The 25345-nt window shown below is 35.6% G+C and overlaps 1 protein-coding gene across 1 annotated transcript in view; it reads right to left on the bottom strand.

Annotated features, from left to right (window-relative positions):
• Clic (chloride intracellular channel protein 5) overlaps positions 1-25345 on the bottom strand; it is a 77984-nt gene that overhangs the window by 15103 nt on the left and 37536 nt on the right. The window contains exons 3-6 of the mRNA XM_089106333.1: positions 9300-9442; positions 5230-5392; positions 3450-3624; positions 1118-1257 (exon numbers count right to left, since the gene is read on the bottom strand). Of these exons, the coding sequence (XP_088962459.1) occupies positions 1118-1257; positions 3450-3624; positions 5230-5392; positions 9300-9442 (621 nt within the window). The remainder of the gene's footprint in view (positions 1-1117; positions 1258-3449; positions 3625-5229; positions 5393-9299; positions 9443-25345) is intronic.

Raw genomic sequence — 25345 nt, 5'->3', positions numbered from 1 at the left:
AATGAAAGTGAAGAAGAACGAAACATTACGTTAGAAGAACGACGATCTTTGGCGTTAACAAAATATGCGGCAAAACCCATTACAAACCTACAAAGATGCCATAAACTACACAACGGTTGATTAGAAATCATTCAAAACCATCAACGTTAAATGGGTTCCCTGGGGAGCCCTAGATTTTCCCGAGGAAAGAATAGCAAACAAATATGACTCATTTGGAGGTTGCTACTTATAACGAGAATCAATAAATGCAAGCCTACCACATACTAAGTGCCGGGGCCCAGCTTTCTAATTGGCTACATTGTTTTTTTTTCTTAACTGACAAATTGACATTTCTGACCACTAAAAAGATCTAAAAAGGTCACAACTTAAAGGAAAAATTTGTATTTTTCCCAGGGTGGCTGTACCGAACCTATGGTGACACCAACACTTTGCCGACGATACTATAACACACTCAGCCATCCCAAAACACGACGACCCAACACAAGTCTCCCTTCCTTGCAGATGAATCTTTATAAAATCAAAAAGTGGTCTGATACATGGATGATCAACTTAATGCATCAAAACACGAAATCAACTTAATGCATCAAAACGAAAGTCCCGGGAGGGTGCAAAGAGGAAGGCTTTGGATATATTGGGAGGAAGAATGTGCACTCAGGCGGCTTGGTGCTGCAGTGATTTGTTAGTAGTAGTTGTAAATACTAAAATTCGTAAATATTTCTGTCATTAAGAAATAGAAGCATAGCGCATTATAATAAAAAAGAAAAAAAAAACTGAAGTTCAAAGTATTTTCATTACAAAGCAACATAAAGGAAAATAGATTGAAGCCGAGTGAGCATAGGGATGGGCCAATTGTGTACACTCGCCTCAAGGAGATAGGCTATAAATCGCAGATATAAAGAAGGCCACATAACGTGTGTGCATTGCCACAGCTAGTGTAAATCTGGAAACCACCATGAATCGAAATTCATTTCAGTTATTACCAGCAAACCCAAGGTCTAGACGAGATGAAAGATGGTTTCTTACAGTTTCTCATCTTGCACATAAAAAAAAAACACCTAGTGGGACAACAAAAATACCCCTATTCTAAAGGTGTCTAACAGCAATGACTTTTACATACCTGTTGCAACTTATAGTGATTAATAATATCTTGATCAGCTGGGCAGCTTTGCGTGAAGGCATCAAGTTGATACATGGAAGCCATGTAACGCCAAAGGTTTTTCATGTCAGCTTGAATTTCAAAGTCCATAAAATATTTGCCTAAAAGAGAAACAACAAACATTATAAGGGAGAGGGTCAAATAAGAACTATTCAGGCCATAGTTTTCACATGCATATCAAAGCACAATTTTTGGAATGTATGAGAACGAACCATCAAGTTTGTGCTAATAAGCTAACTTCTGCCCCCTCCCCCTCCTCCTAATAATCATGCATTAGTGTTTAACTAATTTTATTTCTAATTCAATCAAAAATAAGTATATGTTATTAAATGGGCGAATCTGAACCCGTTTCCAATATTACTGTTGCCACATATCAGGTCGAAACTGGGCACCGAGTTTGGAAATGCTCAGACGCAAAGAAAAAACACTTTCAGAAAGAAACAAATTCAGGTTCCGGAATTAATTCTTTTTATTCTTTAATTCTTAAAGATGACTTTTCATATAAATTTGGAAAACTAATTATCTGTGCAATTAGCAAAATTGCTATGACTAGTGAAATATTTTATTTTATAGTACGTCAAAAATTTGAATTCTCTCAACAAAGGCCCAATGCGGTCGATCCTGTCAAAAACAAAAAGTTTAATATTCATGGGGTACTGCAATATTCCCCGATGTCCCTTTTTTAAATTCTTAATGAATTTCGATCATCTTATATTTTTTCTAAAAAAAAAATCAAAAAGGTCAGTTATTACTAAAGAGAATACAACTTAACACGAACAATTAATTTACAGATGATTTTCTAAATAGGATTAGTTTTGTGCTTTGTCTTCACTGTTTATAAATTTTTTTACGGTTATAAAGTGAAGGTGGCTCTTTTAATTTTTAACTTTATAATTTATGTTTTTTAAGGTTTTTTTTCTATGATTTTAGATATACAATGTTATTTTAACGGTTTTATTGTCAAAGATTCCTCACGATACATACAATGGAGCGGAAGTCTCTGTCAGTATATTCGAATTGTTTCCAACTATTTTTTCAATTGCTTATAATTTGCTATAAATTGCTTTCATCAAATCAAGAGAATATCATATATCAAGAAAAAGAAAACGTCAATAAACTAGAAATAAAAGAAGCAAAGACCGATCTTTACAAGCTAGATTCTCTATCGAGGCAATTGTCTTCCGTTTTCAGGAAGGCGAGCCACTTAAACTCCAAAATAAAGTGTATAGGACATTAATAAAATCATTCCAGATTTCGCGAAGGAAACAAAAATATCTATTGTTGTTGAGCAAAATTATAAGGCCAACCCTTAGAACTTAATAGAAATGCAAGTTATCTATATCCGCTTGTTTATTTCCTTTTACACTGGACTAAAAATAGAAGACTCACTTTTGCCAAAACAACAAAATAGATATATCTATGGGAAGTTTTCTTAAATTAAGCCAACGTTCAACAGATTAGCCTAATCCTAACTATTCGGTTTAAAACAGGCCGGTATACCTTCCAGAAAATTTAAGGCTGGGCCCAAAGAATCTTGAACATTTCTTAAAATACAGATTCTGGTAATTAAAATAAAACTCAATGCCAGTTTCTTTTTTTTTATTCTACTTTCATTTGCTTTTGCTCTAGCGTCAATGGCGCTAGTATTTTCAATTCCAATTATACCCCTCATGCAACTTCACGATCCACTTCTATTTAGTTCCCTGTTTTCTTGGTTTCAAACTTACAGTGTCAATTTAAGCGGGATTCCCCTCAGAGTTCTGATTTGTACCACAAAAAAGGGAAAAAAAGAGTAGTTCTAAAACAAAATATCTAGTTTCAATAACAAGTTCGTATCAAAACCTCTCAGGGTTACCTCCCCCCCTTCCCGCTCGACTACGGCAATTCAAAAGAAGTCATGTGGCCTTTTTTATAATACTTTTGGGTTATGGTCCACCTAAAGAAATTAAACAAAACGTATCCGATTGTTAAATAGAATTTTTCCTAACTTATTTAGTTAGCATAATATTTGCAAGTTTCCAATTTTTTCTAAACTACGGTGCCCTCTTTTTCACTCACCAGAAATAGTGGGGAAATGGAACTTTTGATACCAAATTATTTTTCCCGTATCTCAGATGCCCGCAAAAGCTATCCTTGTATACACAACCTGTCCCTAACACCTCGAAACACCCAAAACGCACCGTTCAAACCAAATGCTTACGACAAAACTTTAGAGCTACCGTAACAAGTCACTACACGCATTTAAGATTTAAAAAAAAAAAAAAAAAAAAAAAAAAAAAAAATCAATGAATACCAGCAACACGGATGTGTTGAAGTTTTGGCATCAGCTCGCAATCAAAGCAGCAAAGTGTGTCACCGGTCAAAAATCTACTGGATTTCTTTCCGAGGTGTTCGTCTATTTTCTTTAAATTATTGACCAGGGCAGTTTTGGATGCTTCATCTTTCTTTAGCAACATAATTTTGAATTTCTGAAAAAAAGAGAGATAGATGAAAATTCCTTTGTTCAAGACAAGACATTTTAAAACAAATACAAATTAATGAATGAAGATGACACACTTCTGGATGCTTTTATGCAATTTCTGAAAGGAATAATTAAACAACTAACCTACTGTACGTTTCTAAAATACCGAATTAACGGATGACATGAACAGACTTTTTATGGTTTTGTTTCACAAAATGATTTTGAGTTTTTGAAAGCAAAAAAAAAAAAATACGTAAAACAAAATTCTTTGTCCGGAACAACAAATTTTACTATCTCTTATATACTGTATCTAAACTAACACCACATTAATACACACTAAAACCACTATTTTAAGGAGAATTTGGAATAAATAGCAATAAAATTAAAAGGAGGAGCAATCATGTCAAAGCAATTCATTTACATTTTCTCAACAATATCAATACAATCATTACAATTTTTTTTTTTAGCTCTGGCCCAAATTTTTTCAGCTCTGACTCACAGCAGACTTAATAGCCAGTAAGCACAAGTTTGTCCTATAGAGAATGCAAGATACCATTGGTTCGAGTCCCAGAAACGGCAGTTTTTCTTGTATTAAGTTCCCATTGCGTAGATACAAATTGGATTATAAATAGTTCTGATGAGTCTACACTATAAAACTGATTCTGTTTTACTTTACCAAACTTAAAAAAAGAGTCTTGTATGAAAAATTCAGTTTCTAAATTTTACAAAAAAATATATTAATTGTAACATTTAGTTTATTTTCGTACAGAGATTTCTAAACAACGCAATGTTTTGAATACCTATTATGGGGTGTAATAACAAACATCTAACTGGGTTAAACCCAGTACCCATAATATTATACATAAATGAACATATTCCTTTGAATTACAACAAGTTACAAGTAAATAGAATTTACTAAACTTAAGAGAAATTAAAAAATATTATGGATGTATTAAAGGCAAAATAAAGAAATATATCGAATGTAAATAAAGAAGTTATATTAAATGATTAGGCTATGTCGACTTTGTTTCAAAACTGGAGTTAGCAAGTCATTTGTGTGACTTGTTTCGTCTAGTTGAATCATTTAGTTTATTGTACCAAATGTATGTATGGCTAAACGGCTTCATATCAAATTATATTCTATTCTATAGCCCCTGATCCGTGGATTAGTGCTGAGTCATTTGCATTTCCAATGTTTAATCAACTCCATTTGTTTACATTCCTTCAACTAAGCTAAAAATGGGCAGAACTTAACATTGCCCTCAATGATTGACTTGCAATACTCGAGTGGCATATAGTAAGCTATATTTTTGATATTTTACCACTCTTCCAGTATTTTTATCTGTTTAATTTAACCTAGAGAAAATGAACATCAAACTGTTCTTTGGCAGAATTTGGCTCTCGGCATGGATGGTACACATTGACAAGAAATTAACTAGCCTTAACTTCAAAAACCTAGAGCAAAGTTTGAACCAGGTAGCTCTTTAGAAATTGAGTCAAAAATGTTGCAATTTACACAAGCAATTACGTACGGGATAGGTGATGATAGGTAGTATCTTAAGCGAATGTGTTTTTTTTTCTAAGTATATTTGACAACACAGAGCAAACTTACACTGTAAACATTTTCAATTTTAGAAGCAACTTCTTTATCCTGAACAAATAAGTTATGGCCTCCGGGAACGTTCTTCATGATGTGTCGCTCAATTTTCTCATTTTCTAAAACTGCCAATCCATTGTCAATTAGAATGGGCGGATGAGTTGCTTCAAAATTGGTCCTGGGAAAGAAATTTTTTAGAGCTAGTACCTCAGGAACGTAATGCTAAAACCACTAAAAAGTTAATGAGGCGTTACTCCCCCTAAGGCCAACAAACTGGAGGCAAACTTGAAGGGAACGAACTGGGAATTTATGGAAATTACTTTTGGGTGCACCAATCGTATAAAATGTGCAGACTTTCAGAATTGTTCCCATAATTTTTGTACAATCCGCAAAGTTTGCAACGTTTGACGAGTTTAGCTTATCTAGCTAACGATATTATATTTTTGGAAGCATCACATTCTTCAGGAGCGTAAACAGGGGGTAGATTCTTCACAAATCTCAAAGTTCAGTGCCTTGTGCATCTCAACCATTCAAATCTACTAATCTAAGCATTTAAAGCGGTAATTACGAAAATTACAATAGTTTTTTCCACTGAATATGTTTTCAGTAAAAAGAACCAAATGTTATACGTAAAAGAACAGAGAGTTCTGAGATCAACTTATTTCTCATTATCACTTCCATTATCGAACTTAATCAATAACACCAGTGTTAAATTTGTTTTCAACCACCTAATGCCTCAAAGTAGCCCCCACACTTAATTTTCAATTTTTACAGACAATTTCCAATTTTTGCACACAATTTTCTTTTTCTAACGGTCAATACAATTTATTAATGAAAATACCTCACAATTTATTTCTTATCAAAGCCATATCTTATATAGCTTCAAAAGGAAAAAATCCAACATTCCGTGACTTGTTTATTTTGTCACACAAATAAGTAAGTTATCTAATTGTAATAACCATGATTTTACTAGTACAGAAGATAAGATTATTGGTGTAAGTTCTCTGAAACACGATCTAAATAGGAACTCACAAATAAGGCATATTAAGAATATATATTCTCCGACGTTTCCTTTTTAATTATCAATTTATTTTTTTGCATTTGACCAAAATAAATAATTCTAATGATCTGTATTCCTCTATGTACAAGACAAAGACGAATAAATAAAGTAAATATATGATCATTAATTCCCGAGAGGGTTAAAACCTTGAAGAAATGGACAAAATATAAGAGGCAACGCTTTAGGGTTGTCTGTAATTAAAAATTCTAGTGCCCTTTTAAAAGGCCGAAAGTAAATGGAGGGCAACCAGCCCCATCTCGAGTCCAATTTGCGCTTTTTTAACGGCTTAGAACTTGGATCCCTTAAAAATAACGCCCGAAAAAGAAATTGAAAAACTTTTTTTTTTTGATAGACTTGAAACTCAAATCCTCAAATTTCTTGCTCCAGGCAGATCACAATGCACAATGCACAAAAAAAAAAAAAAAAAAAAAAAAAAAAAAAAAAAAAAACCGAACTGGGATCCTCCGAAAATTGTGCAAAAATTTATATGTTGACTAGAAATACCTTTTATTAGGGAGACGGCACCCAAAATTTGGGGCCCGAAAAAGGTCCAAAATCCTTTCTTCCCATTTAGCCTGGAACTTGAGGCTACAGAGACCAGAAGTTTTTGTATGAAGGGGTAGGGTGTTCGGGCCAAAAGTTTTATTGTCCCTGATTAATTTTAAACTCGCAACCACAAGTCCCCATGAGATAGCAAAATAGTTTAGAGAACCCACTCCTTCCCAAAAAACAAGTGGTCAAAAAAGGGATTTAAACTTTCTTTTCTGCTCAAAACGTAAATGGAAAAGCCGTCGGGTCAGGCGGACCCCAAAAAACATGAAAGAAAAATACTGGCTCCCCCCAAAACGGGCAGCCAATATTTTCTTCCCGAACAGATTGAAACTCGCACCCATAAGTATTCATGGTTCAAGGGGAGCCCAATCCAAAAAAACATTTGGGGGGCACTGGCTTCCAATAAATCGACGAAGAAATTTTAACAATTGGCTTGAAATTTAGATTTGAAATCTCTTGGGCCAAAAGGACCAACTCGATCCCCCTTTCTATACAGAGCGGCCAGAGAAAATTGTTTGCCCCCTTTGTTGGGCCCCGTTTTGGAGGGAGCCAGCTTTTTTTCTTCCGCATTGGGGTATCTTTAGATCAAGGACTTAATGATATAAGCTTCAAGCTGATCGACAAAAAAAAAAATTTGACCCTGTTTTTAGCCCCATTACCACAAAACTATTTTCTCGTACAATAGGTTCCTCTTGGTCAAAGGATTTTCATCTCTAAGTTTCAAATTGATCAAGGACGAACAGTTTTTTGGTTCGTTTTGGGGTCCTCTATTCCCCTCTCCCATAGCAAAACATATGATCCTTTTGATTCAGAGAACAATTCTTGAGTATTTCAAGTCACTGGACCTCCGAGATCAAATACATCCCCCTTTCAGACTATAAAACTTATGTGTAAATAATTTGCAATATGCATCATATACGGCCCTTAGTGGCTCGAGGGTCATGTCATCCCCAGAGGCATATATATTGGACCTTTTGTCTATACTGACTAAAATAGTTATCTCAAATTTCAATGTTATGTCTTACCGGTTACCGAGGATCGGTAGATAAAAAGGAGACGAGGGGGGGGGGGTCGCCCTCCAATCACTTCCGACTCTCAAAAAGGGAACTAAAAATTTCAATTTCTAATCAAATGAATAGAACTTCCAATTACTAAGAGCACTCCTTCCGTACGAAGTGGCAGAGAAAAGAAAAAAAACTAATAAGTAATACACAAAAGGCACCTGGCTCTTTACCTAGGCAGCACTAGAGCACTGCCTCTGATTTATCTGCCAAAGCAAACAGTCAATGATAAATTATACATATCTCATATGGCCTATTGGCAAAATCTGATGCCAATTTACTTAGTACGGTGTGCAGGGAGGGAGGGAGGCTAACATTATTTAATGGGAGCCAATACCTTAAGGTCTTGCTAGAGTTCAGAGTTGTGTTGGCTGGGGGTTGGCAGAAATAACCCGAAACTGGTGCGAAAAAGTTAAGTTCATGACCTCTGTAAAAATGTGAGCATTGGCCCTACCTCAAAGCAAGGAAGAAAATCAGCCAGTTTTTCCCTTGTTTTCAGTGATTACTGTTCATCTTTGATTAAGGCTATATATAGGTAAAAAAAAATGTGTTCAGGAAATGCATTTATCTGCGTCATGTTTAATTTGAATAGGCAGGGGATTGTTATTTGGAAGGACGAATATGTTTGTTTTTGGCCTGAGAATAGATATTAAGGATAGGAGAGACTTGGGTTGTTTTGTTCCCCTCCGTTAATTAACCGAAGGGTCTGCGTGGTCCGGGCTCAGAATAGAGAGTTATTCTGATTCAGTCTGTCCGCGGAACAACCTTATAGTAGACACGGAAGGAAAAACTTTGTATGGAGATGAGAAAAAAAGAAAGAAAAGGTATTTGTGTGTCTCTGAATGCATGTAAAGATAATAAAAAGAGCCTAAAATGACTATACCCTGGAAACCCTTCTATCCTAGGGTCTGTCATGTCCCTCAGCCCAGATTTTCCACATCTTCGTTTGTTTATTTCACGGTGTACGAGATTTGTGGCGAGCATGGAGCGTGAGCGGTCTCATTCCAAGGGACTTGATGACGAAACTAAAGGGGAACTACGGTTTTGGCGTTTACTCGCGGGGTGCTCCTAGAATTTTCTCCTGGCATTCCGAGGAATATGTTTCAGCAAAAAATCCATTCAGATGCTTCTGATTTTTCTTGGGGAGGCATTATAGGTTTTCCTCGGCCAGAAATAGTTACTTTGCGAGATTTTTGGGAAAATCCAGAAATAAAAAATATAGTAAAAGAAGCGTATGCCTTGAATAAGGTCCTGTTCTCCCATGGATCCTGACTAAAAGGTCCCGGAATAAGTGCGTTCGTTTGAATACCAGATTTATCGTCACCATACAAATCGGGCACTTGATGTGCCTGGCAGATTGAATAATGGAAAAAAAAGTTAACTAGAAATCGACAAACAGAAATCCAATATACCTGAAATCTGGAGGAGGTTTCAGCATGTCAACTGTGGTGACTTTCAAGCTGATTGTTTTAAGCTCTGCAAGTAAGTACAAATCCATGAAGTATTCCTGACAAAATAGGCAGGCCCCTTTTCGTCTCCCATCGATTGTAGACGCCTGGAATTTCATAAATATTTACAGTTTAAGTACAGAATGGAGTTGACCAAAAATGAACAATGAAATGACAAATTTGTCATTCTTAATGAACAATTGGCTTTTAATGATCTATAAGCTAAAAGATTTAAGGAATATGTATGATTTTTGTGTCATAAAAAAACACACAGAGAATCGTTTTAAAGACTCATTGTGTGTCTCAGAATTCAATATTTCGCCAAATAAAGATTTTGAGACCAATCTTTCAAAAAGGATCCGACCAGAACGTCACTATCGTTCACCATGCATTAAGCGATCGGATGCAGAAATTTGTAATTAAATATTGCACCCTCGGCATATTTTTAATGCCACTGTTGTCAGATACCAACTCTGAACATAAGCCGTGAGTTTGAACATGGTCAAATACAGCTTTTAACTTTATAATTTTTAAATTCCTGAGATAGCGATATATCTTTACCAGACAAAATTAGTAAAATAGCGCTGTTTTTAGTGATGGGAAAGACTTTTACAATCATAATGAGTAAAAATCCCTTTTAGAGAAATGATATCTACTTTCGGGTTATCCTCTATTTAAACACTCAGTTTTCTGCTATGAAAAACCTAGCGATTTTGGGTTCGGGCATGAAAATGGAAAGGCCATTTAGGGACTTATCCTATTTCTACTGTTTAAGAATTTAGATTTTAATAAAAGTTAAAACAGCAATAATTAAAGGAAAAGTAAAACGAGATAGAAGTAATTTTAAAAGGATCTCTTGTTCCCTAAAAGAAAAATTAAGGATTCTAAATAAGCTCAAAAGAGGAAAATCAACAACAACAAAACAGAAAAATAAAGTAATTACATATACTTTTTAAAGGTATACAAACTTTTAGATTTTAAAAGATGATACAAAATAAAGGTAGTTGTTTTTTCTCCCAGCTGAGCTTGACTTCCTTCCTTTATACTTCTTTCGGCTCTGATTGCAGCTATGTGGATATGCACTGAAAAGTTTGCTTTGTCGTAACTAAAAAGGTCTTTATATCAAAGAACATTTTCGTTAAGTTTAGTTTACTTGCACTTTTTAAATGTCTTTTCTTTTGTGCAAACTACGAAATGCATTATTTCTAAATTTCAACGACGAGAATGCCAGTTTGTTTCTGTGAAATATCACCAGTAAGTAAACCATTTTATCTCTTTTATGAGCAGTAATAAAAAAAAATATTATCTATTTGTGGTTTAATCATTTACGGTTTCCCAAGTGGAACCCATGGATTTTGTCATGTCAAGATACACGTTTTGGCATTAAGGTCGACCTGTATCTGCGTTAACTCATCAAGCATCTCGTCATACCGAAAATAAAAAGGCGTATTTCACGCTGCTTTCGAAACTAATAAAGGTAATTAAAACATCTATGAAGTTAACTTTAAAACTATTAACTTTCAAACAATTCTTCCAAGAATAGTATGTTCCTGGAAAGAAGCTGATAAAATATAAATAGAAATGTTTTTACTTTTAAACGGGACCAGTTGGTCCCGTTTGCAAAAGTATATCAAAATCGTAAAAAGCAGGGGAGATGCGCCGTGACTGGAACACAATTGTTTCAGTCTCTGAAACTCAATGAGCCCCTCGCACAACATATAGATAGAAAGATAAGGGCATTCAAAGGCAAGTCGACATATTTTGAAGACAAAACCAGAGAATAAAATAGAATGGACTCAAAATTCAAGTACAAAATCATTAAGTAGATCTTCTTCTCTGAAATAGAACTTAATTAAAATTAGAATTACACATAATCAATTTAATATAGAATGGTCAAACGGTAATATTCGAGAGTACTATTCTAACGGTATATATATATATATATATATATATATATATATATATATATATATATATATATATATATATATATATATATATATATATATATATATATATATATATGTATATATATATGTATTTATGTATATATGTATTTACATATGTATTGTATATGTATTTATGTATTTTTTTCTCGAAAACGGCTCCATATTTTTTCGGGAAAATTGGTATCTTGAGATATTCTCGCATTAAAAAAAAACGATCTAAATAGGTCAGAAGTCTGAGGAAAATCGTCAAGGGCCGTAATTTTGGTTTTGGAAATGACGTCATGTACTATGTTATTACATCATATAAGCATTTCTTATGACATCATGTATGGCATCATATAAGAATTTTCTTATATGATGCCATGCATAATATAAATAAGATTGTTGAGTTTCCAACGCAACAGTTATTTATATAATATAATGTCTGTTGAAAGGGACAAAAAACAAAAATTTGCAGTTGCAGTTAATATAAATGATGATTCTTTGGAACCAACACCTGAACTATCAGACGTGGTAAGATGTGACATTTGACAACGTGGAACATCAATTGCGACACCACTAATACGTGCAGCTAAAGCAAAGGCCATTGCTAAAAAGTGAGGGAGTCAAAAATGAAAATGGAGAGCAGCGAGTCAATGAAAATCAACCTGGACAGCAAGAATCAAAACGTGTCAAAACTGAAAATGATAGCGATGATGATTGGGTTTGGGATTTTGATATGGATAAGGTCATCCATGCCTACCATACATTTGTCAAAAAAAAAGTTCGGAGATATGTATTTCATAATGACGAAAAATAAGCCGAGGTGTAACGAAACAAAAAAACTGAAAATGATAGCGATGATGATTGGGTTTTGGATTTTGACTTGGATGGGTCATCAATATCTACCATACCTCTGAAAATCAAAAATATGGATTGAATGAATCGGTGTCCACCAATTCCCCAAACACATCCAATTAAAATTTTGAGATAGGCATTTTCATCAACGTAGTTGAAAGTTCTGGAAATTATGATTTGTAGGATGAACACCCCCCCCCAAACACCTCAGGGCTAGGGTTGTAAGTTATGCCCTGGGGGCATATAAGGTTTTTATGGAAAGTGTTCGTAGACTTCAAAAAGAGCTCCTTCGAATGAAAATTGAAAGGACTAGCGCCCTTTTTAATAGTCGAAAGTGATTGGAGGGCAACTGACCCCCTCTCACGCCTACCATTTCACCAAACAAATCCAATCAAAATTGTTAGATAGCCATTTGCTCAACGTAGTTGAAAGTTCTAGAAATAAAGTTTTTGAGAATGACCCCCCCCCCCAGCCTTCAAGGCAATGTTGGTGAGGTAAGCCCTGGGGGCATATAAGGTTTTTAATATAGAAAATGTTGTCGCATAAACTTCAAAAAAGGCTCATTGAATTGGAAATTGAAAGGGCTAGTGCCCTTTTAAAAGCCTAGGTGAAACTGATTGGAGGGTAAATAACCCCTCCTCTCACGCCCACCATTTCCCCAAACACATCCAATCAAAAATTTTGAGTAAGCCATTTTTTCAACGTAGTTGAAATTTCTGGATATTATATCTTTGAGGATGATAGCCCCCCCTACCAAACCCCTTAGGGCAAGGGTTATGCCCTGCGGGCATAAAAGGTTTTTATAGAGCGTTGTCATAGAAAGGTTTGAAATATTCTCGCATAAAAAAAACGATCTAGATAGGTCAGAAGTCTGAGAAAATCGATAAGAGCCTTAATTTTGGTTTTGGAAATGACGTCATGTACTATGTTATTACATCATATAAGCATTTCTTGTGACATCATAGATGGCATCATAAAAGAATTTTCTTAGATGATGTCATGCATAGCATAAACAAGATTGTAGAGTTTCCAACGCAACAGTTATTTATATAATATAATGTCTGTTGAAAGGGCCAAAAAACGAAAACTTGCAGTTGCAGTTACTATAAATGATGTTTCTTTGGAACCAACACCTGACCTATCAAACGTGATAAGATGTGAAAATTGACAACCTGGACCATCAATTGCGACACCACCAATACGGGCAGCTAAAACAAAGGCCATTGTTTAAAAGTGAGGGAGTCAAAAATAAAACTCAAGAGCGGCGAGACAATTATGATTAAGTCGGACAGAAAGAATCTAAAGATGTAAAAATTAAAAATAATAACAATCAGAGTTTTGTTCGGGATTTTGACATGGATAAGGTCATCAATACCTACCATACCTTTGTTTAAAAAAATGTTCGGCGATATGTATTTCATAATGACGAAAAATAAGCCGAGGTATAACGAAGCAAACAAATTGAAAATGACAGCGATGATGATTGGGTTTTGGATTTGACATGGATAAGGACATCAATATCTACCATACCTTTGAAAATCAAAAATATGGACTGGATAAAGCGGTGGAAGAAAAAGAAGTTTTTGTCCACCACTTAAACAATTAAAAGGAGCAAAGATTTGGCGATATGTCTTTCATAATGACAAAAGACAAGCCAAGGCAAAAGAAGAAGTCTTTGTCCTACCTTCTGAACAATTAAAAGACACAAGATTGATCATTAACGTTTTTCACTCCTTGTAGTACAAAAAACCTGGACTAGATAAATCGCTGGAAGAAAAAGAACCTTTTGTCTCACCACCTGAACAATCACAGGCAGCGCAATAGCGCTGCCTAAGTAAAGAATGATGTTGGCACAATGTATTATTTTTTTCCCATACCAAGGCATATCGTATCGAAGGAGTTGTCGTAGAACCTTCGAAAAGGGCTCATTTGATTGGAAATTAGAATGGCTAGTGCCCTTTTTAATGGTAGAAAGTGATTGGAAGGCAACTAACACCCCTTCCACGCCCACCATTTCCCCAAACACATACAATCAAAATTTTGAGATATCCATTTTGTTCAGCGTAGTTGATTTCCACATAGAAATTATGTTTTCGAAGAGGGTACTCCCCCTACAACCCTCAGAGCAAGGCTTGCAAGTTGTGCCTTGGGGGCATATAAGGTTTTTATAGAAAGCTATGTCGTAGAAACTTCAAAAACGGCACATTCGATTGGAAATTCAAAGGGCTAGTGCCCTTTTTAATAGTTGAAAGTGATTGGAGGGCAACTGACCCTCCTTAAATAGTCACTAGTCAAAAGTGATTTTAGGAAAACTAACATCACTTTTGAAGACTAACATCACTTTTCATCTTAGATGAAAAGTTAAGAAATGATGCCTTTGAGGATGATAATCCCCCCACAGCCCTCAGCGCAAGGGTTGTAAGTTATGCCCTGGGGGCATATAAGGTTTTATACAAAGCATTGTCGTAAAAAATTCATAAAGGGCTCATTCGATTGGAAATTGAAAACGCTGATGCTTTATTTCATAGTCGAAAGTGATTGGAGGGCAACTAACGCCCTTTCACGCTCACCATTTCCCAAACACATCCAATCAAAATTTTGAGATAGGCATTTTTTTTCAACATAGTTGAAAGTTCTGGAAATTAGGTCTTTGCCAGCGTTGTTATAGAAGCTTCAAAAAGGACTCATTCAATTGGAAATTGAGAGGGCTGGTGCCTTTATTAATAGTCAAAAGCGATCGGAGGGCGAATGTTCCCCCTCCCATACCCATCATTTCCCCAAACACTTCCGATCCATATTTGATTTAGGAATTTTGTTGAACGTAGTTGAAGAGTCCGGAAACTATATTTTTTAGCATGACACCCCCCCCCCCGCCACAGATCTCAGGGCTAAGGTTGTAAGTTATGCCCAGGGGGCATATAATGTCATATAGAAAGTGTTGTCGTAAAAACTTCAAAAAAGGCTGTTAGGGCTGGAAATTAAGAGGGCTACTGCCCTTTTTAATAGTCGAAAGTAATCGGAGGGAGAATCCCCCCCCCCCTTTAAGCCCATCATTTCCCCAAATATTTCCGATCAACATTTTGATATGGCCATTTTGTTCAACGTAATTGAAAGGTTTGGAAATTATGTCTTTGAGGATGACAAACCCCCCCCCCCATAGCTCTCAGGACAAGGGTCGTAAGTTATGCCCTTGGGGCATCTAACGTTTTTATAGAAAGTTTTGTCGTAAAAGCTTGAAAAAGGGCTCATTTGATTGGAAATTGAGAGGACTAGTGCTTTTTTATTAGTCAAAAGTGATCAGAGGGCAAATGTCTTCCTCCACACCTGTCATTTCCCCAAACACTTCCAATCAAAATTTTAATATACCCATTTTGTTAAGCGTATCAGAAAGGTCGGGAAATTATGTCAGTGAGGATAACAATTCCCCCCCCCCTCAGCCTTCAGGGCAAGAGTTGTAAGTTATGCCCTGGGGACATACAGGGTTTCTATAGAAAGTTTTGTCATACAAACTTCTAAGGGGGCTCATTGGATTGGTTATCAGACGCTCTAGCCTCCTTCTTAAGAGTCAAAGTGATCGGACGGCAGCTACCCTCTCCACCGTACTCACACGTCATATTGTCCCGAAATGTATTTAATAGAATTTTTTATATAGTTATTCTATTCAAAATAGTCTAAATATCATATAACAAGGCTTTTGGGATTGAAAAAACCCCCAGAGATTAGGGGCAAGGGTTGTAATTTATGTCCAGGGGGTATTAAAGGGTTTTATGGAAAGGATGGTTGTTTAACTTCAGAAGAGGCTCAGTCTTTCTCCCTGAAAAAGACCATGTCAATAAAAAGCGACCAGAAATTAATCAAAAAATTTTTTGCACAAAATAAACTTTTCAAAAAAAGTAGTAAAGAACTCCATTAAACAAAAATGAACAAAATGGAATCAAATAATCTACCAAGCATACTACCACAAATCAGTGTCAATAAATAAATGAAACCCAAAACAAACAGAAAATAAAATAATTCAAACTCAAAACGAGCAGAAATTAATCAGAGTAGTGCTCTAAACCCTATGCTTTCTAAAAGCCAGAACATAATTTGTACTTTACTGAAAAAAATTCTTTTAAATGTTTTCACTTTTATAACTTTAAGAAATCAAAAATTATTTAAGATTTTATGAAATAAGCATCAGCATATGTATATTGAACTGACAATGCAAATTTTTTCAGTAAATTCATTTGAATTTTTTCAGTAAAGTACAAATCATATTCTGGCTTTTATTCTATTTTTGATTCTATTTTTGTTAATTTTTGTTTAATAGAGTTCTTCACTTTTTTTAGTCTGAGTAGGGTTTTTTTTCATACCAGGGTGCTTCATAACGAAAGAGTTGTAGTAGAAACTAGGAAAAGGGCTCATTCGATTGGAAATTGAAATGGCTAGTGCCCTTTTTAATAGTCGAAAGAGATTGGAAGGCAACTAACACCCCTTCCACGCCCATGCCCTTGGGGCATATAAGAACGATGTGGGCTTAATGTATTATTTATTACTTTTTTCCTTCAGACCAGGGAAAGAGGGGCAAAGAGTTGTCACAGAAATTATGAAAACTGCTATTTTATTTGGATATTGGATTGGCTTGTGCCTTTTTCAACAGTCGAGTGATTTGAATTCAGCTAATAACCCATCCACACTACTCAATTCTCGAAACATATCGAGTAGAAATTTTGAGATAACCATTTTGTTCAGAATAGTTGAATTCCAGATAGAAAATATGTTTTTGAAGAGGACACTCCCCTCTAGCCCTCAGGGCAAGGGTTGTAAGTTATGCCCTGGGGGCATATAAGGTTTTTATAGAACGCATTGTCGTAGAAACTTCAAAAAGGGCTCACTCGATTGGAACCTGAAATGGCCACTGCCCTTTATAAGAGTCGAAAGTGATTGGAAGGCTACTAACACCCTTTCCACGCCCACCATTTCCCCAAATATATCCAATCAAAATTTTGAGATAGCCATTTTGTTTTACGCAGTTTAGAGTTCAGGAAATTATACCTTTGAGCAGGACACTCCCGCCACAGTCTTCAGGGCAAGGGTTATAACTTATGCCATGGGGGCATATAAGGTTTCAATTGAAAGCTTTGTTGCAGGAACTTCAAAAAGGGATTTTTGATTGAAATTTCAAAGGGCTAGTGCCCTTTTAAATTGTCAAAAGTAATTGGAGGGCAGCTAACCCACCTCTTACGTCCACTTTTCTCCCAAACACATACAATCAAAACTTTTAGATAGCCATTTTATTCAACATAGTTGAAAGTTTTGGAAATTATGTGTTTAAGGATGACAACCAGCCCCCCCCCACATCCCTCAGGCCGAGGGTTGTAAGTTATGCCCTGGGGGCATGTAAGGTTTGTATAGAAAGCGATGTTATAAAACTTCAAAAAGGGCTCATTCAATTGGAAATTCATAGGGCCAGTGCCCTTTTAAGAGTCGAAAGTGATTGAAGGGAAACTAACGCCCCTCTCACACCCACTATTTCTCGAAACACATCCAATCAAAATTTAGAGGTATCCATTTTGTTCAACGTAGTCGAAAGTTCTGGACATTACGTCTTTTATGATGATAACACCATCAGAGCTCTCAGTGCAAGGGCTGTAAGTTATGCCCTGGGGGCATATAAGGTCTATATAGAAAGTTGTTGTAGACATTTCAAAACGGGCTCATTTGATTGAAAATTGAAATTGCACTTTTTAATAGTCGAAAGTGAGTGGAGAGTAATTGACCCCCTCTCTCAAGCCCACCATTTCCCCAAACACATTCAATCAAAGTTTAGAGATAGCCATTTTGTTCAACGTAGTTGAAAGTTCTGGAAATTATGTATCTGAGGATGACAAACCCCCCAGGGCAAAGGTCGTAAGTTATGCCCTGGGGGCATATAAAGTATTTATAGTTGTCGTAAAAACTTCAAAAGGGGCTCATTCAATGAGTAATTGAGAGGGCTAGTGCCCTCCTTAATAGTCAAAAGTAATTGGAGGGCAATTAACCACCCTCTCACGCCCACCATTCCCCCAAACACATCCAATCAAAATTTTCAGATGGCCATTTTGTTCAACGTAGTAGAAAGTTTTGGAAATTAGGTCTTTAAGAATGACAACCCCCCCCCTTCAGACCTCAGGACAAGGGTTGTAAGTTATGCCCTGGGCGAAGATAAGGTTTTTATTGAAAGCATTGTCGTAGAAACTTCAAAAGGGCTCATTTGATTGAAAATTGAAAGGGCTAGTGCCTTTTTTAATAGTTTAAAGTGATTGGAGAGCGACTAACACCCCTCTCAAGCCCACCATTTTCCCAAACACATCAAATCAAAATTTTGAGATAGCCGTTTTGTTTAACGTAGCTAAAGTTCTGGAAATTATGTCTTAGAGCATGACAACCACCCTCACATCCCTTAGGGTAAGGGTTGTAATTTATGCCCTGGGGACATATAAGGTGTTTATAGAAAGCGTTGTCGTAAAAATCCAAAATGGCTCATTTGGTTGGAAATCGAAAGGCCTAGTGCCCTTTTTAATGGTCGAAAATGATTGGAAGGCTTGGAAATTTTATAGTAAAGATCGATGTGGGTATAATGTATGATTTTTTGTTGTTGTTGTTGTTTAGACCAGGGCAATTCGTATCTAAGGAGTTGTCGTAGGAACTTCAAAAATGGCTCATTCGATTGAAAATAGAAAGGGCTGATGCCCTTTTAATAGTCGAAAGTGATTTGAGGGCAACTAGTCCCCCTTCCACGTCCACCCTGTCATTTGCCCATTATGCTTAAAAACTAAATGTTACGTTGAGATTAAATCAAAATGCACTGTGACATTACTAATTCCAAATAAGCCATTTCAACAGTGTCCCAAGAATAACTGAGGGTATTATGTTCAAACTTTCCGGGCTACTTCCACTCTTAAAATTTAACCAAATCAAAATAGCGCAAATGTATCTAAGCTATCAAAGAAAGTAAAAAGATCTTTGGCGAATGGTATCAAGTTTTCCATTAGGGGCAACTAGAAGAGGTATGAAACTAAATTAAACACTACTATTGGTGTCCAGATTTTTAAAAGGGTGTATGTTATTAAAAATTTCTGAAACTTTTTCTCCAGCATACAAATAGCAGGCCAAACTATAAAGTCTTAAAAAAAAGAAAAGATTTAAAGCATTATTTTCTTTTTTCCTGAAAAGACTAAGTCAATATAAAACAAACAGAAATTAATAAAGAAAGCTTTTTCCACAAAATAAGTTTTTCAAAGAAAAGTACAGTACTAGTAGTAAAGAAAATAGCGTAAGTGTATTCAAGCTGTACAAGAAAGTAAGCAGATTTTTTTGCGAATAGTATCAAGTTTTCCATTTCAGGTCAACTAGAGGAGGTATGAAACGAAATTAAACACTACTATTTGTGTCCAAATTTTTAAAAGGGTGTATGTTGTTAAAAATTGCTGAAAATTTTTCTCCAGCATACAAATAGCAGGCCAACCTATAAATTCTTAAAAAAAACGAAAAGATTTAAAGTATTTTTTCTTTCTCCCTGAAAAGACTATGTTAATATAAAAAGAACAGAAATTAATTAAAAAAACTTTTTCCACAAAATAAGTTTTCAAAGAAAAGTAAAGAGCTCCATTGAATAAAAAATGAGCAAAAATCAAATCGAATAATCTAACAAGCGTGAAACTACCACAAATCAGCATTGATAAATAAATGAAACCCAAAACGAACAGAAATTACAATAAACAACCGAGTCTAACTGAAAACGAGCAGAAATTAACATAAGTTGGGTTCAAAACCCCTATGCCTTCGCAAGGTCAGAACATAATTTGCAGTTTACTGAAAAAATACAAAAGAATGTGCATTGTCAGTTTAATATACATATACTGATATTTAGTAATCAAAATGTTAATATTATTTAATTTATTAAAGTTATAAAAGTAAAAAAATTTATATTTTTTTCAGTAAAGTGCAAATTATGTTCTGGCCTTGGGAAGGCATAGGAGTTATGATACTATGAGGATAATGATGCAGTAGGATTTACACTTTTATAGTGAGAGAAGTAAACGATACCCAAACTCTTGTTTGTAGTGATTTTTGTTCGTTTGAAGCTTGATTTGCATATTCAATTTAAGTTTCACTTGTTTTAAGATTTATTTATTCATTTACATTAATATCTATTACATTTTTGTTTGCATTATTGTCTATTTAATTTCTGTGCGTTTAAGTTTCATTTATACTTCAACAGCAAAATATATTTCTTTTTTATAAGCTTAATTTTCATACTCAGTCTAAGAGCATTACTCGCTTTAAGATCTATTTATTCATTTATATTATTACTTGCTGTATGTTTTTTGCTATGATTGTTTATCAAATTTCTATTCGTTTTGGGTTTCATTTATTCTTTAATAGTAAATAAATAAAAAAAACTTTTTCCACAAAATAAGTTTTTCAAAGATAAGTAAAGAACTCCATTAAAAAAAATGAGCAAAAATAAAATCAAATAATCTACGAAGCGTGAAACTACCGCAAATCAGCATCGATAAATAAATGAAACCCAAAACGAACAGAAATTATAATAAATAACCGAGTCAAACCCAAAACGAGCGGAAATTAACATAAGTTGGGCTCAAAACCCCCTATGCTTTCCCAAGGCCAGAGCATAATTTGCACTTTACTGAAAAAATATAAATGTTCTAACTTTTATAACTTTAATAAATCAAATAATATTAACATTTTGATTACTAAATATCAGTATATGTATATTAGACTGACAATGCACATTCATTTGTATTTTTTCAGTAAAGCGCAAATTATGTTCTGGCCTTGGGAAGGCATAGGGGTTTTGCGCCCAACTTATGTTAATTTCTGCTCATTTTGAGTTTGACTCGGTTTATTGTAATTTCTGTTCGTTTTGGGTTTCATTTATTTATCGATGCTGATTTGCGGTAGTTTCACGCTTCGTAGATTATTTGATTTTATTTTTGCTCATTTTTTGTTTAATGGAGTTCTCTTCTTTTCTTTGAACAACTTATTTTGCTGAAAAATTTTTTTTTAATTAATTTCTGTTCGTTTTATATTGACATAGTCTTTTCAGGCAAGAAGAAAATAATACTCTCAACCTTTTCTTATTTTTAAGACTTCATAGTTTGGTCTGCTATTTGTATGCTGGAAAAAAATTTTCAGCAATTTTTAACAACATACACCCTTTTAAAAATCTGGACACAAATAGTAGTGTTTAATTTCGTTTCATACCTCCTTTAGTTGACCTGAAAATAGAAAACTTGATACCATTCACCAAAAAATCTGCTTATTTTCTTTGATAGCTTGGATACACTTGCGCTATTTTGAATTGGTAAGAGCAGAAGTAGCCCCGAAAGATTGAACATAATACCCCTTGTCATTCTTGGGTTACTGCTGAGATACCTTATTGGGAATTAGCATTAACACAGTGCATTTTTATTTAATCTTAAGGCAACATTTAGTTTTTAAATATAAAGGCAAATGGGAGGGTGGACGTGGGAGGGGGATTAGTTGCCCTCCAATCACTTTCCACCATTAAAAAGGGCATCAGCCCTTTCTATTTTCAATCAAATGAGCCCTTTTCGAAGTTCCTACGACAACTCCTTCGATACGAAGTGCCCTGGTCTAAACAACAACAACAACAACAAAAAATCATACATTATATTCACATCGATCTGTACTATAAAAATTTCAAGCCTACCGATCAATTTTGACTATTAAAAATGCAACTAGGCCTTTCTATGTCCAATCAAATGATCCCTTTTTGAGTTTCTATAATAACGCTTTCTATAAACACCTTATATTCTCCCAGGGCATAAATTACAACCCTTGCCGTAAGGGCTGTGAGGGTGGTTGTCATCCTCTAAGACATAATTTCCAGAACTTTCAACTACTTTAAACAAAATGGCTATCTCAAAATTTTGATTGGATGTGTTTGGGAAAACGGTGGGCGTGAGATGGGCGTTAGTGGCTCTCCCATCAGTTTCAACTATTAACAAAGATACTAGCCCTTTCAATTTCCAATCAAATGAGCCCTTTTGAAGTTTCTAAGACAACACTTTCAATAAAAACCTTATATGCCCCCAGGGCATAACTTACAACCCTTGACCTGACAGCTGGGGGGGGGGGGGTTTGTCAACCTTAAAGACCTAATTTCCAGAACTTTATACTGCGTTGAACACAATGGCTATCTGAAAATGTTCATTGGATGTGTTTAGGGACATGGTGCGCGTGAGAGGGTGGATAGTTACCCTCCAATCACTTTCGACTATTAAAAAGGGCACTAGCTCTCTCAATTCCCAATTGAATGGGCCCCTTTTGAAGTTTTTACGACAACTAACTATAAACATCTTATATGCCCCCAGGGCATAACTTACAACCTTCGCCCTGGGGGCTCTGGCGGGTTTGTCCTCCTTAAATACATAATTTCCAGAACTTTCAACTACGTTGAACAAAATGGCTATCTCTAAACTTTGATTGAATGTGTTTAGGGAAATGGTGGGCGTGGGAGGTGGGTCAATTACTCTCCACTCACTTTCGACTATTAAAAAGGCCAATTTTGATTTCCAAACAAATGAGCCCTTTTTGAAATTTCTACAGCAACTTTCTATATAAACCTTATATGCCCCCAGGGCATGACTTACAACCCTTGCACTGAGATCTCTGAGGGGGTTATCATCCTAAAAGACCTAATTTCCAGAACTTTCAAAAACGTTGAAAAAAATGTATATCTCATAATTTGATCGCATGTATTTGGGGAAATGGTGAGTATGAGAGGGGGGTTAATTGTTTTCCAATAACTTCTAGCGATTAAAAGGGTATTTGCCCCTTCCATTTTCAACTGAAAGATCCCTTCTCGATGTTTTTATAACATCGCCCTCAGAATGAACCTTATCGGCCCCCAGGGCATAAGATACAACCCCTGTCCTGAGGGAGCTGGGGGGTGGGAGAGGGTTTGTCATCCTGAAAGACCCAGTCTCCAAAACTTTCAACTACGTTGAAAAAAATGGCTATCTAAAATTTTGATTGGATATGTTTGGGGAAAAGGTGGACGTGAGAGGGGGATTAGCTGCCCTCAAATCACTTTCGACTATTGAAAAGGGCACTAGCTCTGTGAATTTCCAATCGAAACAGCTCTTTTTCAAGTTACAACGACAAAGATTTTAATAAAAACTTATATGCCCCCAGGGCATAATTTATAACCCTTGCCCTGAAGACTGTGGGGGGAGTGTGCTGCTCAAAGATATAATTTTCTGAACTTCAAACTACGTGAAACAAAATGGCTATCTAAAAATTTTAATTGGATGTGTTTGGGGAAAAGATGGGCGTGAGGGGGAGGTTAGTTACCCTCAAATCACTTTCGACTATTAAGAGGGCACTAGCTCTTTCAATTTCCAATCGAATTAGCCCTTTGAAGTTTCTACGACAACGCGTTCTATAAAAACCTTATATGCCCCAAGGGAATAACTTACAACCCTTGCCCTGAGGTGAGGGCATTAGGGGGGTTGTCATCCTCAAAGACCTAGTGTCCTGCTCAAATGTATAATTTCCTGAACTTTAAACTGCATGGAACAGAACGGCTATCTCAAAATTTTGATTGGATGTGTATGGGGAAATAATGGGCGTCGAAGGGGTGTTAGTTGCCTTCCAATTACTTTCGACTATTAAAAAGGGCACTAGCCATTTCAATTTCCAATCGAATGAGCCCTTTTTGAAGTTACTACGACAATGCGTCCTATAAAAGCCGCATATGCCGCCAGAACATAACTAACAACCCTTGCCCTGAGGGCTGTGGGGGGGGGGGGTTGTCATCCGCAAAGACCTAATTTCCAGAACTTAAAACTACGTTGAATAAAATGGCTATCTAAAAATTTTGATTGGATGTGTTTGAGGAAAAGGTGGGCGTGAGAGGGAGGTTAGTTGCCCTCAAATCACTTTCGACTATTAAGAGGACAGTAGCTATTTCAATTTCCAACCGAATGAGCCCTTTTTGAAGTTTCTACGACAACGCGTTCTGTAAAAACCTTATTTGCCCCAAGGGAATAACTTACAAATCCTGCCCTGAGGGCATTAGGGGGGTTGTCATCCTCAAAGACCTAATTTCCAGGACTTTCAACTGCGTTGAACAAAATGGCAATCTTAAAAGTTTGATTGGATGTGTTTGGGAAAAGGTGGGCGTGAGAGGGGGTCAGTTACCCTCAAATCACTGTTGACTATTAAAAAGGGCACTAGTCAGTAGATACCTATATATAACTCCGAACAGTACATAATTTATGCATGTTTTTATGGTTTTCTCAGTGAGAATGAAAAAACAGGAATTTTCTCACTTGAAAAAACAGGAATTTTGTCACATTTATGTATGTTTCAATGGGTGGTTATGTGTGTTGGTCGATTTATTTGATGTTTTTAATTGTTGTCAAAATCAAATTATGGATGTTTTATTGGTTTTGTCAGTGATAATTTGAAAAACAGGAACTTTCTCACATTTATGTATGTTTTTATGGATGGTTATGTGTGTTGTTCGATTTATTTAATGTTTTTCATATCTGTTTTAAGGATGATCCAGGAATAGTATTTGATATTGTTGTTCAAGTCAAATGTTATGAGTTTCCCGGAAACAGTTAGATCACATGTTTCCTTCTCAGCCAATCATAGGGCTTGTTTACATATTAGCGATGGAGTGAATATTAAGAAATGATTTTTGCTAGAGTTTAATTAGTATGGGAATAGAATTCAAGGAGTGAGAAGAAGAACAGTTTTGACTTTACTCATTTGGATATATATTTGTGTGTTGCTGATGAGTGGAATGTTTACCCTATTAGAATTTGATAGTGGAGTTGATGATAATAGTACAAGAGCACCAAACATTGCAGTGGAAATCACGAAAGGATCACGTCTTTGTCTGGAGTGGGATGCAGTATATGCAAGATATGTGATATCCTTGAGCAAATTTAAAATGGAGGATCAATTATGTTTCGCCGCTAAAGTTGATATAGCACATGTGAATAGACTTCAATGTGCTTTAAGTGCATTGGTGAAACATATCGAAGGAAATAAACAGTATCATTAATTGTACATGCTCTGTATTATTGATGTTGTTGTTGTAATTATTCAATAAAATTGTTTCGAAATCAAAAATGTTTTCATTCTTTTCTGGTTAGGGCTAACGAATCAGGGTCAGTCTATAGTCAGCAGTTGGAGTGA

The sequence above is a fragment of the Artemia sp. Qi Xiang Cuo genome, chromosome 20, assembly GCF_049724085.1.
Source record: "Artemia sp. Qi Xiang Cuo chromosome 20, ASM4972408v1, whole genome shotgun sequence".
NCBI lineage: Eukaryota > Metazoa > Arthropoda > Branchiopoda > Anostraca > Artemiidae > Artemia > Artemia sp. Qi Xiang Cuo.
Note: the sequence above shows the minus strand (reverse complement) of the source record. Positions and strands in the feature narration are given on the sequence as shown.